This window comes from Polypterus senegalus, chromosome 10 (genome assembly GCF_016835505.1).
Source record: "Polypterus senegalus isolate Bchr_013 chromosome 10, ASM1683550v1, whole genome shotgun sequence".
NCBI classification, from domain to species: Eukaryota; Metazoa; Chordata; class Cladistia; order Polypteriformes; family Polypteridae; genus Polypterus; species Polypterus senegalus.
Window position 1 is genome coordinate 69,666,067 of NC_053163.1, and position 15,462 is coordinate 69,681,528.

The 15,462-nt window shown below is 35.9% G+C and overlaps 1 protein-coding gene across 2 annotated transcripts in view; it reads right to left on the minus strand.

Moving 5' to 3' along the window:
* apool (apolipoprotein O-like) overlaps positions 1-12,599 on the minus strand; it is a 28,936-nt gene extending 16,337 nt beyond the window's left edge. Inside the window, exons 1-3 of one of the 2 annotated variants that reach the window (XM_039765941.1) lie at positions 12,499-12,599; positions 5,337-5,438; positions 3,828-3,947 (exon numbers count right to left, since the gene is read on the minus strand). In XM_039765941.1, the coding sequence (XP_039621875.1) occupies positions 3,828-3,947; positions 5,337-5,438; positions 12,499-12,510 (234 nt within the window). In that variant the 5' untranslated portion in view covers positions 12,511-12,599. Of the gene's footprint in view, positions 1-3,827; positions 3,948-5,336; positions 5,442-12,498 lie in introns of both variants that reach the window. The other variant, XM_039765939.1, reaches the window with a different exon arrangement.
* Positions 12,600-15,462: the final 2,863 nt, after the last annotated feature.

Sequence of the window (15,462 nt, forward strand, 5' to 3'; positions counted from 1 at the left end):
ATATCATGGTGATATATATATACACACACATACATATATAGATATATATACACACACACACACACATTCACATATATATACATATATATATATCTACATATATATATATATATACACACACATATATAAACATATATACACATATACATATATATATATATATATATATACAGTATATACATATCTACATATATACACATATACATATACACACATATATATATATGTGTGTATGTGTGCGTTTGTGTGTATATAAATATATATACTGAAATAGTTTTACTGTCAAATAATGCAAAGAGTATGTGACACGTGTTCTGCCCTAATTCTGGCTTCATCAGGCGTACACACTCACTGCACCCCCTCTCGGAAATTGAACCTCGGACGTCAGTGCTAGAGGTGAAGCCTCTTGCGTAGCGCCACGGCGTGTGGTTCGTTTATTTGACAGTATGTAGATTAGGGTATATATATATATATATATATATATATATAAATGGCTAGGGCCACCCCCAGAAAAGTCCAGGAACTTGCAGATGCCTTGGTGGAAGAGTGGGGTAACATCTCACAGCAAGAACTGACAAATCTGGTCCAGTCCATGAGGAGGAGATGCACTGCAGTACTTCAAGCAGCTGGTGGCCACACCAGATACTGACTGGTACTTTTGATTTTGAGCCTCCCTTCATTCAGGGACACATTGTGAAACATTTTTAGTTTATGTCTTATGGTGTTGACTCTTTTAGTGTTCATACAAATATTTACAAATTAAGTTTACTGAAAGTAAAAACAGTTGAAAGTCAGAGGACGTTTCTTTTTTGAGTATATATATATATATATATATATATCTATCAAAATACCCACGCTTCGCAGGGGAGAAGTAGTGTGTTAAGTTATGAAAAAGAAAAGGGAACATTTTAAAAATAATGTAACAGGATTGTCAATATAATTGCTTTGTGACTGTTATGAGTGTTGCTGTCATCAAGGATTTGATTATCATTATTTCTTTCAATCAGGTTCGTATTTGGAGGATGTGTTGTGTTCAAGTTACATTCCGTGTTTGTCAACCATTGTAAAGATAACAGGTTTCAGTCATTCTTCCTCTTTATTTGAGATGTCACACGCTGCATGCACGGGAATTTGGACATTGACTTTTTCCATCGTATGCTTTGTTTTCGCAGTAGCTGCACTTATGAATATGCTTATATGCGTCACTCGCTTCATATTCTTTTGCTGCCTTCTCAATTGTGTAATGCGTTTTTTGTTCAGCTCTTTGGAGCTGTTGCTTTTTGTCTGCGTACTGCGTTCACAGTCAGTTCACGTGAGCCGCACGGAGTACATGCATCGAAGGTTCTCAGCTGTGCTTGTGCTATCTCGTGCGATGTCCATGGCTTTATTTAATGTTAGCTAAGACCTGGCACTTAAAAGTTTCTCTAACAGTTTCGCTGAGTTTGTGCCAAACACCACCCTGACCATCTCATCTTCGTCTGCATAAGCACAGTCCTTCACCCGCGAATATTGAGCAGAGGAGTGTTTCTATTGGATTACCGCTGATGGACGGCCTTATATGGGCAGGCACTCAATTACGTAGGAGGCGTGACTATGAAGGACGCAACTCCGCCTCATACGGCGACCCAGCTGCAGGCTATGGCTGGAATATATGTACATAAGTAGGTTCCAGTTATGACCGTTACGCGTAGAATTTCGAAATGAAACCTGCCTAACTTTTGTAAGTAAGCTGTAAGGAATGAGCCTGCCAAATTTCAGCCTTCTACCTACACGGGAAGTTGGAGAATTAGTGATGAGTCAGTGAGTGAGTGAGTGAGGGCTTTGCCTTTTATTAGTATAGATTAACTGAAGTACTTGCATTAATATTGTATTGTCAAATTTGCTTTCAGACCCAATTAAGACTTCACCCATTACATTCTCTGTTAAAACATGATACGCTTGACTTTCAGGTATATTCTGAGGTGCAATATTTCCTTTATAATTTCATACATCTTTAGTTGACCACAGTGATTTGTGTATACAACTGCATTAAAATTTGTTACATCTGAACCATTAACAGTGTGGCCATGTTATTAAAGATGAGGTTTAGGCTTGGAAAAGCATGTTCACACTGCAGTTTTTGGGCTAATAGTAGGAAGCGTTTTCACAAAATTCAGGAAACCTGTCAGGAGTAAAGAATACGTACTGGTTAAAGGTGAGCATCTTCTTTTTTATGATATTCCTCTCATGCCTTATCGTGACTGCATAAGGCAAGGCCTGTTTGTAATTGATTATAGACCTCTGATGTCCAAAGGTTATTGTCAATTTCCAAAGGGCGAACCCTTGAAAATTTGTGACAGGAGCACTGTTAGAACATTCAAGCCATCACATGTGATCAACAAACTGCTGAATATTTTAGGTGATTTTCTTTTCTGAAGCAAACCCTGTCAGTTGAAAACAGTTACCTGCTTCATCAGTGTGCATTTTTGTTTCAAAGTTGTACATTTCATTAAAATAACTCAGCGCTGCGTCAGCATTTATTAAATATTGCAGGCTGACTAGTACAGTAAACACTCTAATTTTACTGTGCTTTCTCAACTTTTCAATCCTAAAATTAGTTTTTTCCAAAAACAAATAACTGCTTTTATATGTTATTTCTGGACACTCTCTGCATATAGCACAGTAGATTCTCTGACTTGGTTATGGCACTGTCTTCTACCTGCAGTCTTCGCTATATTGCAGAATAGCCTCCAGATTTAATCTGCTTAAAACGTTCTTTGAATATTTGAGAAGTTGTTTTCTTTGTGTCATAATACTGCTGGTAATTAAGATTCCTTTCACCTGTAAATGGTATTGAAGCAGTAGTGAAACAGTTTGCCTTGTCCTTGCCTTTTTTTTTTTGGTTTTTTAATCCATACCAAAGTATGTGCTAATTATTACTTTTATCTTATTTTCATCACGGTAAATGACGAGAGGATACAATTAACTTTGGTAATCTTTCCTTCACTGCCCTAGTTGCTTTACAGCTAATGCTATTGTCTGTCTTGCTTGCTTTACGGACTTGCTTCATAATTTCACAATATTACTCACTTGTGTGCGTGTATATGTGTGTATGTGCATATAGACACATTTACCAAAACCAGCGAAGAGAAGGTGAGTACAATATTTGCATAATGATGACGAAATGCACTTAAAATATTTTTGAATGTCTTCCTTGCACTTTGATGACCTGTTTGGTAATATTCAGCCCTTCATTCATCACTCTGGCACCCACATAACCCCCTCAGAATTCACTACTTAGGGTACATGGTGCCACACCCACATCTCTGTGTAGTTAGAAAAATATCTGCAAACAGCAAAACTCCAGCGCGTGCTGCAGAGTATGACATAATTTTTGCTCTGCTGTTCTCGCAACTAGCACAGATGCGTCAAGTATAAACCAAGCTTTAGAAGGTGGGTATGGCAGTCTGGCATGCTATAAGTAGCTGTCTTTAAAGGTTGCACCAAAGTTAAGATTGTACATTAAGAATAGGATCTTATGTTTTTAATTAAATTGTTTTTGATTAGGAAAATATTAAGTGGACCAAAGATCTGAAACATCTGGTAGTCTATCAGGTGTGCAATTTTTTTTTTTGACAAGAATTAAAAACTTGCAGTCCCGGGTGTTCTGATTACTGAGTTATTTTCCCACCTGAAAGGAATTTACAGAAAGCTACCAATGGAAAATGATCCTGCATATATTTTAAAATTAAACTCAAGAAAATGATCAGAACCAACTTTCAATGCCAATCTAATTCTGCACCATTCAATCAATTAAAAAACTAGATGGAAATAAACACAGTTCATACCTTTAAACTTCGGAAATATGGGGAAATTGCTTCTCTTGCCACTGAAATTCCACTCTGTAGTTGCCCAGGCTGTTCTTCGACATATTTTAACTTTGCAGGAGGGGTCAGGTAAACAGATAACTAAAATATTGGAAATTAAAATCAGCAAAACAAATTAGTAAAACACATTTACAACAAATTGCAAATGCATTGGCCCTATATTTTATAAATTATCAGTGTTATAAACCTATACAGCTAAAATTAATTAAGAACAAGATTGTTTTAATAGAACAAGAAATAAAACATTAAGAAAAAATACATTTACTTAAGACTGCAAAGAATTAACAACATCACATATTGGCTCAGAGTTTGACACGCTACCCTGACTAAATGAAGAAACCTTTCAATGACTATCCTTGTTTCTTGGTGCAAGTCACCGAAGGGAATAGAATAGGATATGATAGGTTTAATTTTCATTTGAAAAATAACAACACAACGGCCTAATAGTAAATTAATATGGTACAACATGTGAGAGAGCAAATACCATGCTATTGGTAATTTATATTGTTTTTTTCTTTGATTTGTATATACATTATGATTTTTAAAGGCAGCACCAATTACTACACTGAAGTTGTTCTTCCATTTATTGAAAATCTGATTACTTATTAGAGTAACTATTATGTAAGCCAGATACCAACGTAAACTCCCACTTGGCCTAATATGCAGCATATAATTTAATAAATTAAAAAAAAAACTATAAACATAGTTTCCTACTCTCAAAATAAAGAATATTAAATATTAAACTTTCTGGCTGAAACCAACCCTTAATTTTGTATTATCTAGAAAAACAACACTATATGAATAGAAGTATTCTTACCAAAATATCTCTTAATTTCAAACATCCTGCAAAATTAACAAGTGCAGTAATTATCAACACCAGTTAATAACAGATATATAATGTATATGTTTAAGAGAGTATTCAAACTTAGTTCCTAGAAAGCTACAGTGGGTGCAGGATTTGCAGCTGGGAGCTCCAAAAATCAGAAGCCAATTGTTTGCCCTTAATGAAATGTTTAATTTAATAGCATGGGTTTTGGTACACTCGCCACTGCTTTGTCTATTTTTTTTTCTTCCTTTTTTGAGATCACATAGTTTTGTTTAATGGAATAAATTGCTTTTTTCCCAACCCTTTAAGGTTTCTTCATTTCTTTCCAAACATTTTATTAGGATAATTATTTTATGAGGAACACTTTGGTTGCCTTGCTGTTTGTATATCATTGTCAATTAAAAATAAAAAGGTCTTTCAATGCCACTGTTTTACAAGTAAAAGAAGTACAGTAGTTATGTGCTCTAAAGTCTTAATAAATGAATGAACAAAAAATATGATAAAAGGTTTAAATTCAATTAGCAGTAGTTATTGGCTTCTTATTATGAAAGCTAGCCCTATGTTTAAAGACTGATGTACAACTGAAACTCTTGCTGCATGTGCTACCTTACCAACTTTAATCAACCAATACATCTGACGCACACCTCTTGAGTGGATACACAGTTCTCCTTCTTTTCTTCCTCTGCTGCATAAACCCTCAAAGAAGAAAATCCAAATAAAGTTGGCACTGCCACAATCTTCATAGCCTGCTGAGAAAAAAGGACATCCATAAAACTTTCATTGCCAAACCTACTGTAAACTGTACACAACAGTACAATGTATAATAACTTCTTTGAAAAATAATAATAGTAGTCCCAAGGAAAGGTTTGAAAATCAATTAAATGCACAAAATATTTCTACTTACAATGTTTTCTTTTTCAAAACTATGTAAAATAAATACACTATAGTGTTAACTTTATCCCATCCACATTAGCACTGTCAACATTATCATATCTCACATTGGCAACTGCCTTATCTCCTTGTGTTTTAACTGCCATTAAGAATGAACAAACCTGCTTCTTGTTGAAAGAAGCTGAAGCTGGTTGTTCCTGGCTCACTTTTTGATATTGATTACCCTGGATAGGAATATGCAATGTTTTGTAGTTACTGATGACCCAGATCAAACCATTTCTGCTAGTAAGAATCTTAGTAACAGGTCTATATGAACAAAGCATAATCAATCTAAGTATCCATCCTGCACTTGCATGTGCAATACGATTTACTTATTGATGTATTTTTGTTGCTCATATGATATCCCCAACTACTTTGGTACACATTTTTTGTTATAAATGCAATGACAAAATGTTCTTGAGAACTGGGACACTTCTAAAGATTTTAAGAAAAAGTTTATTTTTTTATTTTTTTTAAGTTTAACTAAAATGATTGGGCAAGATAAAAACAAATTTTCCATAAGAGACATTGAACATAGAACAACAAAAAGCAGGAAGACTGATTTCTTTACACATTTTGGTGTGTCTAACAACAACATTTATTTATACAGCACATTTTCATATGGTATAGCTGAAAGTGCTTTAAAAGATGACGAAAGAAAAGTTTAAATGAAACAAAAATAAGATTAGGTAACACTAAATAACAAAGAATAAAGCAAGGTCAGATGGCTGGGAGGACAGAAAAAAAAATTCCAGATGGGCCAGGCAAAAACAAAAACTAAATCTGCAAGGGTTCCAAGGTCAAGAGACCACCCACCCTCCACTGGGCATTCTACCTAAAATAAATTATATAAATCAGTCCTTATGGCTTTCAGGTGAAAGAATTTGATGATGATGGTCATGTGGACATCTGGGGACATTTGTCACCAGTAGGAACCAAAAAAATCAATTAGACGTACTCCGTGTTACAAACTAATCAGATTATACTGTACTTATTTTAATAGCTTCTACATTCTAGACAGTACCAAAGAAGTAAAGTAATATTTAAAATACGTAAATTCCAGAGTGGTTTATTACACAGAGAATACCACTTAGAAAAGCCACAGGTGACTACTGCAATGCAAAGCCTAATTTTTAATTGCTCGGAAAGAAAACTGCAAAGGAAAAGATGTATGTTTACTTACAACAGGAATATGGTTGAACATTTACTTATCTAACTCCATGTTTTGATACTGCATATTTAAATTTCCCATCCAAGTTTTGTTATTGTCCACTGTCTGCACCTGTTTTGTCCAATTCAAACTTGCAGAAGCCAAAAACACAGAGTATAAAGGAAGAACCAAATCTGGATGGGATGCCAGTCCACTGAATGGCACACTTGCGTACATATACACATTCATCCATCCAGGTCATTTTTGAGTGTGTAGCAAGTGGGAGTAAAGCCAGAGTACCTTATGGAAAACACCAAGATGACTTAGGTGACCGAAATTAGCTACTATTTAAAACTGAGATGGACAGGAGACTCTTTTACCACCTTGTACCCAATAGAGCCACTTTCATTTCTTGTAATCTTGAATGGAATTAAGTGGGTTTGAGAATGTTACATAACAATTTGGCTGTAATAAACCTTAGCCTGTCCTGCAATTCATTGGCACCCTGTTCAGAATACATTCACCACTACAAAAGCACCCAGTGTCCCCTTTGACCATGAATTGGATTAAGAAGTACATGTACATTTGAAACCCTGCCACAATACTCTATTTAGTAAGATTATTATGGATAATTTTAGCAAAAATATATCTATGTAAAACTGAAGACTGATTATGAAGAATATGTATTTATTTTAACCTAACTACTTGCTATTCTTTACAAAGCAAACAAATTCAGCACACTGCGTAGAGTGTGCCCTGCAACTGACTAGCACCATATCAAGAATAAGTTTCTGCTTTGAGCCTGATGCTGCTGGCATAGGTGTCATCCTAGTAAATGAAATACTGTACAATAATAAATAAGCATAACAAGCTACCCTGATTAGCAACTGCTAATAAAGTATCTTGTAGGCAGGCATTTTAGCATGGCCATTAGTGAACTGCACTTTTAGGAAGGCAGTGCAGTTCCTGACTGTTACATACTGACTGTCTCATAACCTGACTGTGCTCCACCTACAAAACATGTAACAGTATCATAAACATAAAACAAAAGTTCTATATAAAATAAATTGCCTGTACACCTATTTCCACTCTTCATGAATTAGCCACCTTTCTGAAAATGTTTCCTTAATTTTATTAATAAATCTTTTACATCAAAACCCAAAGAAAATGGATCTTTGAGAAATCATTAATGGCATCAGGACACACTTTTACAAAATGAAAGAAGTTTAATTATCATCCAGCAGTGGCTCATTAGGTAAAGCAATCTAATAAGCTTTGAATATAAAAATCAGGAAAAACTTTTTTTTCTCTGCCTGAATTACTTCATATATCCAGTTCCCACATCACAAATAAGAGTTGAAAAAAATTTTTTTAATGAACATTATGTACAGTGCTTATAAAACGTATTCACCCCTTTAGGATGTTTTACATTTTATTGTTATACCACATTGAAACACAGGGAATTGGCCAGTCCCAGCCAACACAGGATGCAAGGCAGGAAACAAACCCCGGTCAGGGCACCAGCCCACCACAAGGTGGACACACACAAACCCCAAACACACACTAGGGACAATTTAGGATCGCCAATGAACCTAACTTGCATGTCTTTGGACTGTGAGAGGAAACCTACGCAGAGAACATGCATACTCCACGCAGGGAGGACCCGGGAAGCGAACCTGGGTCTCCTAACAGCGAGGCAGCAGCGCTACCCACTGCGCCGCCCTAGACAGGTAATGTCAAAGTGAAAACATCTCTGCAATGTGATATATGAATTAATTACAAATATAGTAACTGATCACAAACTGTAAGTATTTAATATGACACTCCTAAATCATGACTGAATTGATTTCAGAAGTCGCATCATTAATTCAATGGAGGTCACCTTTCAGGGTTTCAGTTTCTGTAGTATAAGTGCAGCTTTTCTGTAAAGTCAAGTCAGTATGTTGGTCTAATCTACACAACAAAGACAACAGAACACTCCAAAAAACTCTGTGAAAGGGTGATTGAAAAAGCACACGTCAGGTGATGGATACAAGAAAATATCCAAGTCACTGAATATCCCTTGGAGTTTATTTAAAGCAATCACTGTGAAATAGAAAGAGTATGGTTCAGCTGTAATCGTGTCTAGAGCAGGGTATCCACAAAAATTGAGTCATCATACAATAAGCCCAGTGAGGGAGGCCACCAAACGACCTGTGATAAATCTGAAAGAGTTAAAAACTACAGAGGCTATTAGAGGAAGAGGGCATACAGCAACCGTTGCCTGCGTGTATAAAAAAAAAATGCACCTCACCTTCGCTAGAATTTGCTGGAAGGCACATGGGAGACTCTGATGTCAGCTGGAAGCAGGTTCAATGGCCTGATGAGATCAAATTTGAGTTTTGTGGACATTTAAGTAAATATGTTTGAACAGTGCACATTATCAAAAAAAAAACACCATCCCTACTGCACAAAATGGCAGGTAGCATCCAGTGATGGGAATGCTTAGTTGATGGAGCAACTCTGCAAAGTAGAAGGGGAAAAACTGCAGTGTCCAGATGTGGCAAGCCGAGAGAGACCTGTCTACACAGACTCCAGGCTGGAATTGCTGCCCAAGTTGCATCTACTAAATACTGACTTGAAGAGGGAGATTATTATGGGATTGCTTGCATTCCTGTGTATTTCATATGTGTAATTAATTTCAACCACTTTACAGAGGCCCGTCTTCACTTTGGCATGAAAATATTTTTGTATCTGTCAAAAATATCAAAAAAGCCACTGTGATTGAATGTAGTATAATAATAAAATGTGAATTTTTCCAAGGGATGAATACTTTTATAGGTTTGGTCAGGTTGTCAGTAAATCATTAGGAATACTTATATGCACAAACACACACACTCTCGGGCTTACTGGGACCAACAGGTCACCACTCTCTGGCAGCAAAACAAACAAAAAATATTTAAACACATAATCTCATTTTATTGAACAGAAAACATAAATCTGCATAAAGGTACTCCTGCTTCCATACCACAACTTACCGTTGCCAATTAACATAGTAAGTACATCTGAAATGGAACTATATCCAGCTATCAATGGGGCCCCCTAAGCTAGTAAAAAAATCAGCATGGAGTGGTCCATACAGCATTTCAATGTAAATTACACTTCAGTGATACGGCAGGAAATAGCAATGTTAGGTTTTACAGTACAGTATAGGATTGCCAGACATTCCTTATATATAGGACATGTCCGATATTTGATCATTTTGTCTCCTGTCCCGTACTGACCTTAAAGGAAAACCCAAATGTCCCATATTTAGTTCATTTTCAAATTTCGTAATGAAAATATATTTGTACTACCTTCTTACAGTACTTAGTTGTAACTTTATAAGTAATTACACTTTCTTTTCTCAGATTCTCTTGATTAAAAAACCCAAATGTAACGAGGAAACTAGTGTTTGCTGCCTGTTTGCAAATTGTTCAGTTGCTATGGTTGGATGAGGACAGCGACACTGTTACCGTTTTGCTCTCCAGCTGCTCTGCTGTGCAGGTCTGTATCATCATTGTAACATACATGTCAACAAAGTGTGTTGTTACTACTTGCCACAGCCCACTTTTTTTATAACTGCCTGTATTAAATAATAATATTTCTCTGTTGTCTGTATTAAATAAATATTTTCAAATGATTTCACTTTTACAGATTTTTTTTTAGCTTGTATTAAATCATTTTCAAATGATTTTACTTTTGTTTTCCTCATCCATCCATCCATTTTCTAACCCGCTGAATCCGAACACAGGGTCACGGGGGTCTGCTGGAGCCAATCCCAGCCATAACCCATTAAAATCCTTGCTTTATGTTTTTAAATTATGTCTCTACTTTTATATAATATATTGGTCTGGTTGTGTAGGGGGCATGTATACATTTATTTATATATAGATATATAGATATATATATAGATATATATATATAGTAATATAAAGGGAGATTTTAAGAGTGTCCCGTATTTCTAATTTTCTAATCTGGCAGTACATCCTATTGTACAATACAATAATATACAATCAAATACGTTAACTCGGTTAATGTTTATTATGTATATAAATAATTGTAAAGTAAAATGAAAAGGAAATGGAATAGTGAATAACTTAAATAATATTTAATTTGAAAGTTGGATTAAATGAAGTAAAAGCTGCACAGATAGTCAGACTGGGCCAGTGGTAGTTTAATGCCTCTGTGCTGATCTAGGTGTGTGTTAATAATAATAATAATAATTCTTGGCATTTATATGTGTTCATTCCTTTCTCTTCATCATTAAGCATATGCTCTAGTGGGTCAAACAACCTGTCGGATATCATCACTTATACATTAATTTGAGTATGTCTATATTTAAATCAATTATGTATCTGAAAAACTAACAGTTTGCAATTTAATAGGCCTGGTCCCAAGAATAAACGAGGCAGAATGCAAAAATCCCGGTTAAAATAAACAATTTCTACAGCGGTTATCGATGGACTGGTCAAACCATCATTGAAGGATTCAGGTATACGGAGACGGGAACAGCCCCGACAGGTGAGGAGCCTGTAACGTGACAAATGCGATGCTGCTTGTTTGAGAAAGTCCGGTCATATTTTTCAGAAGCTGTTGTTGTAAACCGCTCGTTCTAAATGTTTGTGTCTTTGGTAGGATGCACTTGAAGTCATCTAGTGACTCTATAAAACAAAACAAGAGTCATTTTCCCACGAAAACAATTTCGATTTTTCACAGGCATCGTGATGACATCAACTTTTCTCGACGTTGTGAACATCCAGAATCGGAACTTAACTCGATCGAGAACATCAAACTTCTATTTACAGTACATGGAAGTAAAATAACTTTGGATACAGCAGGGATTGACCATTCATGTCCTGGGGTGGCTGCAACTGCATAGCATTTTGAGGCAAATTTTAAAATTAGAAAACAGTTTTTTCTTGTAAACAACAAATACATTTTAATTAGACATTCCTTTTGTCATTCTTTAGACATATTTCGGGGGGAAAAGGATCAATAAAATATTTTGTGAACAAGAGACTAGGCACAATTAGTTACCCATTTTTTGTAAATACTTTAAAACGCTTCAATAACTAAGAAAACCCCACAAGTGACATGTACTGTAAGTCCGACTGCCTGGTTGTTTGACAACATACTAACTGCTTACTTAAAAAAAGATTAAAGAATATAATAATCATATAATGTAAGTGAATTCAAAAGAAACAAATTGAGCAGAATAATATACGCTAAACGGCAATACCAAATTAGCCATTAATTATATTTTCCAAAAGAAGTAACAGCGAAAGTATAACTTCTGAACTCTATTACAGATTAGTCGGAGCGAGCCGTGACCCTCAGAACCAGAACTGGACACCCCTGGACTTGAACCTAACTAGTGAAGACCAAATTAGGTGACCCCTGTAGACCAACATGAAGTCTGGAAAACACATAAAACTTTGCAACTCCACACATATAATAACTTTACCTATTATATATACATACATACATACATACATACATACATAAAATGTGATATTTCTACTTCAGATTTAATGCTGAACCAGAACGTAAACTTTCAAGTGACATGCTTGTTTTAATAAACTAGTGTTAAACTTTATTCAGAATTAAGTCACATCAAGACAACTTTCAAACTGTTTGACTGTTACGTGTTAAAACACGTGAACAACAAACTGTCGCTTCTTTGGGCTAATGAACCCTGCACTCACCTTGGTAGCCATGATGAGCGCTTCTCGCCAATACGCATGCGTCCAGTCTCTAGTCCACCGCTACGGGTCGCAACGAGGGGAAAAAAACATGCTATTGAAAAGGACATGATTTTTTTTTAGCAAGTGGAAAAACTCAAGTCAGTAAACATTCAATTTAATATCATTTATCTTCAAATAGAAAAAACACCCGCGCCCGTGTTCATAAGTGAGATTCTGAATATACATTAGGCAATTACGGTTTACAAAAGTGATCGATTTTTTTGTTTCTTCTAATATCTTTAAGAGATCATTTTAGAAATAATAGTGCTTCTAAGCTGTCCTGCGATTTGATTGAAACATACCATATGATATTATATACTTAAATACATATTTATTTCATATAAGCAGTCCGGCATACACATTTATTTCATATAAGCAGTTAGGAGTGAAATCGGGATTTACTTCAAGTAGTACAGTATTCGTTTCAAATTGTAATGGATTTTACTCCTCCAAGTGTCATTACGTCATTACGTTAGCTGTCCACTAGATGGCAATAGAATAGTGCAGTGTTTCCCAACCTAGGTCCCGGGGACACACTGATTACAGGTTTTTGTTCCAACCAGCTTCTGTTTTTAATTGGACTCCTGGGCTAATTAAGTGATGTGTTATTTCCCAAGTTCTGTGTTTTGGGAGCAATGCAGAAATTTGAAAACTAAGTTTGGTTATATATATACTGTATATATATATATATATATATATATATATATATATATATATATATATATATATATATATATATATATACACAGTGGGTAGGAAAGTATTCAGACCCACTTCAATTTTTCACTCTTTGTTATATTGCAGCCATTTGCTAAAATCATTTCAATTTATTTTTCTCCTCATTAATGTACACACAGCACCCCATATTGAGAGACAAAAAAAATAATTTTTGAAATTGTTGCATATTTATTAAAAAAGAAAAACTGAAATATCACATGGTCCTAAGTATTCAGACCCTTTGCTGTGCCACTCATATATTTAACTCAGGTGCTTTCCATTTCTTCTGATCATCCTTGAGATCACCTTCATTTGAGTCCAGCTGTGTTTGAGTATACTGATTGGACTTGATTAGGAAAGCCACACACCTGTCTATATAAGACCTTACAGCTCACAATGCATGTCAGAGCAAATGGGAATCATGAGGTCAAAGGAACTGCCTAAAGAGCTCAGAGACAGAATTGTGGCAAGGCACAGATCTAGCCAAGTTTACAAAAAAATTTCTGCTGCACTTAAGGTTCCCAAGAGCACAGTGGCCTCCATAATCCTTAAATGGAAGACGTTTGGGACGACCAGAACCCTTCCTAGAGCTGGCCGTCCGGCCAAGCTGAGCTACCAGGGGAGAGGATCCTTGGTGAGAGAGGTGAAGAAGAACCCAAAAATCACTTTGGCTGAGCTCCAGAGATGCAGTCAGGAGATGGGAGAAAGTTGTAGAAAGTCAACCATTACTGCAGCCCTCCACCAGTCAGGGCTTTATGGCAGAGTGGCCTGTCGGAAGCCTCTCCTCAGTGCAAGACACATGACAGCCCGCATTTTGGCCTTAATTCTAAGCAGTATGTGTGGAGACAACCAGGCACTGCTCATCACTTGTCCAATACAGTCCCCACAGTGAAGTATGGCGGTGGCAGCATCATGCTGTAGGGGTGTTTTTCAGCTGCAGGGACAGGACGACTGGTTGCAATCAAGGGAAAGATGACAGAACTGGAGAGGATCTGCAAGGAGGAATGGCAGAGGATCCCCAAATCCAGGTGTGAAAAACTTGTTGCATCTTTTCCGAGAAGACTCATAGCTGTATTAGCTCAAAAGGGTACTTCTACTAAATACTGAGCAAAGGGTCTGAATACTTAGGACCTTGTGATATTTCAGATTTTCGTTTTTAATAAATTTGCAACAATTTCAAAAATTCTTTTTTTTGTCTGTCAATGAGGGAAAAAATTAATTTAAATGATTTTAGCAAATGGCTGCAATATAACAAAGAGTGAAAAATTGAAGGGGGTCTGAATACTTTTCGTACATATACTGTACATATATATTAAAATGTACCAAGCAGTTATATGGGAATAATGTATCTGATGCTAAAGTAGTTGCAGCCTTCAGTGTTGTTTGCCAGCATGTCCACCCTGCTCATCTTTAATTGTCATTAATAAGATACAGCAAAAGGGAAAAACTGCACAGAGAAAGGGAAAAAATATAATGAAATCAACAAAAGAGAGTTAAGCATTTAAATCTATAGCAAAAGCAGAAATATTTCTAAATGTCTTATAAATGTAAAAATCATGCTGCTATGCTTTTCTGAATGTAGAATAAAATAAAAATAATACCTGCTAATTAAATGAGATCAGTTTTATCAGGTGTTGTCACTGATTAGGAATCTGGTTGGAACAAAAGCCTGCAGCCACACTGCTACTGTGCCTTCTTGGCTATGGAGGTGGTGTTTATTGTCCAAGTAAGGCCAGCTGCAATATGCATACCAGGTTCTTGAGTGTCAACCAGTTCCACCATGGAGCTCTCAGTATGTTGTGGGCAGTATGGCCCTTTCTGAAGTCAGCAGTCATCTCTTTTGTCTTGTCCACATTAATGGATTCTTGCACTTTCTATCATCCACCTGTCATTATTGTAACCTCTGTTTATGTCACCTGTGTTTTGGCATTTTCAATCTTATATTTATTTCCCTGGATGTTTGTTTTTCAATTTGTGTTGTTACTTTTGGTATTATGAGTAAAATAATTTAACTTTTTACTGAAGCTCAGAAATATAATTGAGAACAACCCTTCTCAAACATACTTAAAGAATTACAAAAAAGATAAAACTTCTGATCAGTGCGTCATTATGCAGACATATTGCTGTTGGTAGCGTTTCTTGATGCACTTCTGCTAAATAATGTGTTGGCTGAAATTCCTCAGTGTTGTTGTGTCAGAGAGAGGATGT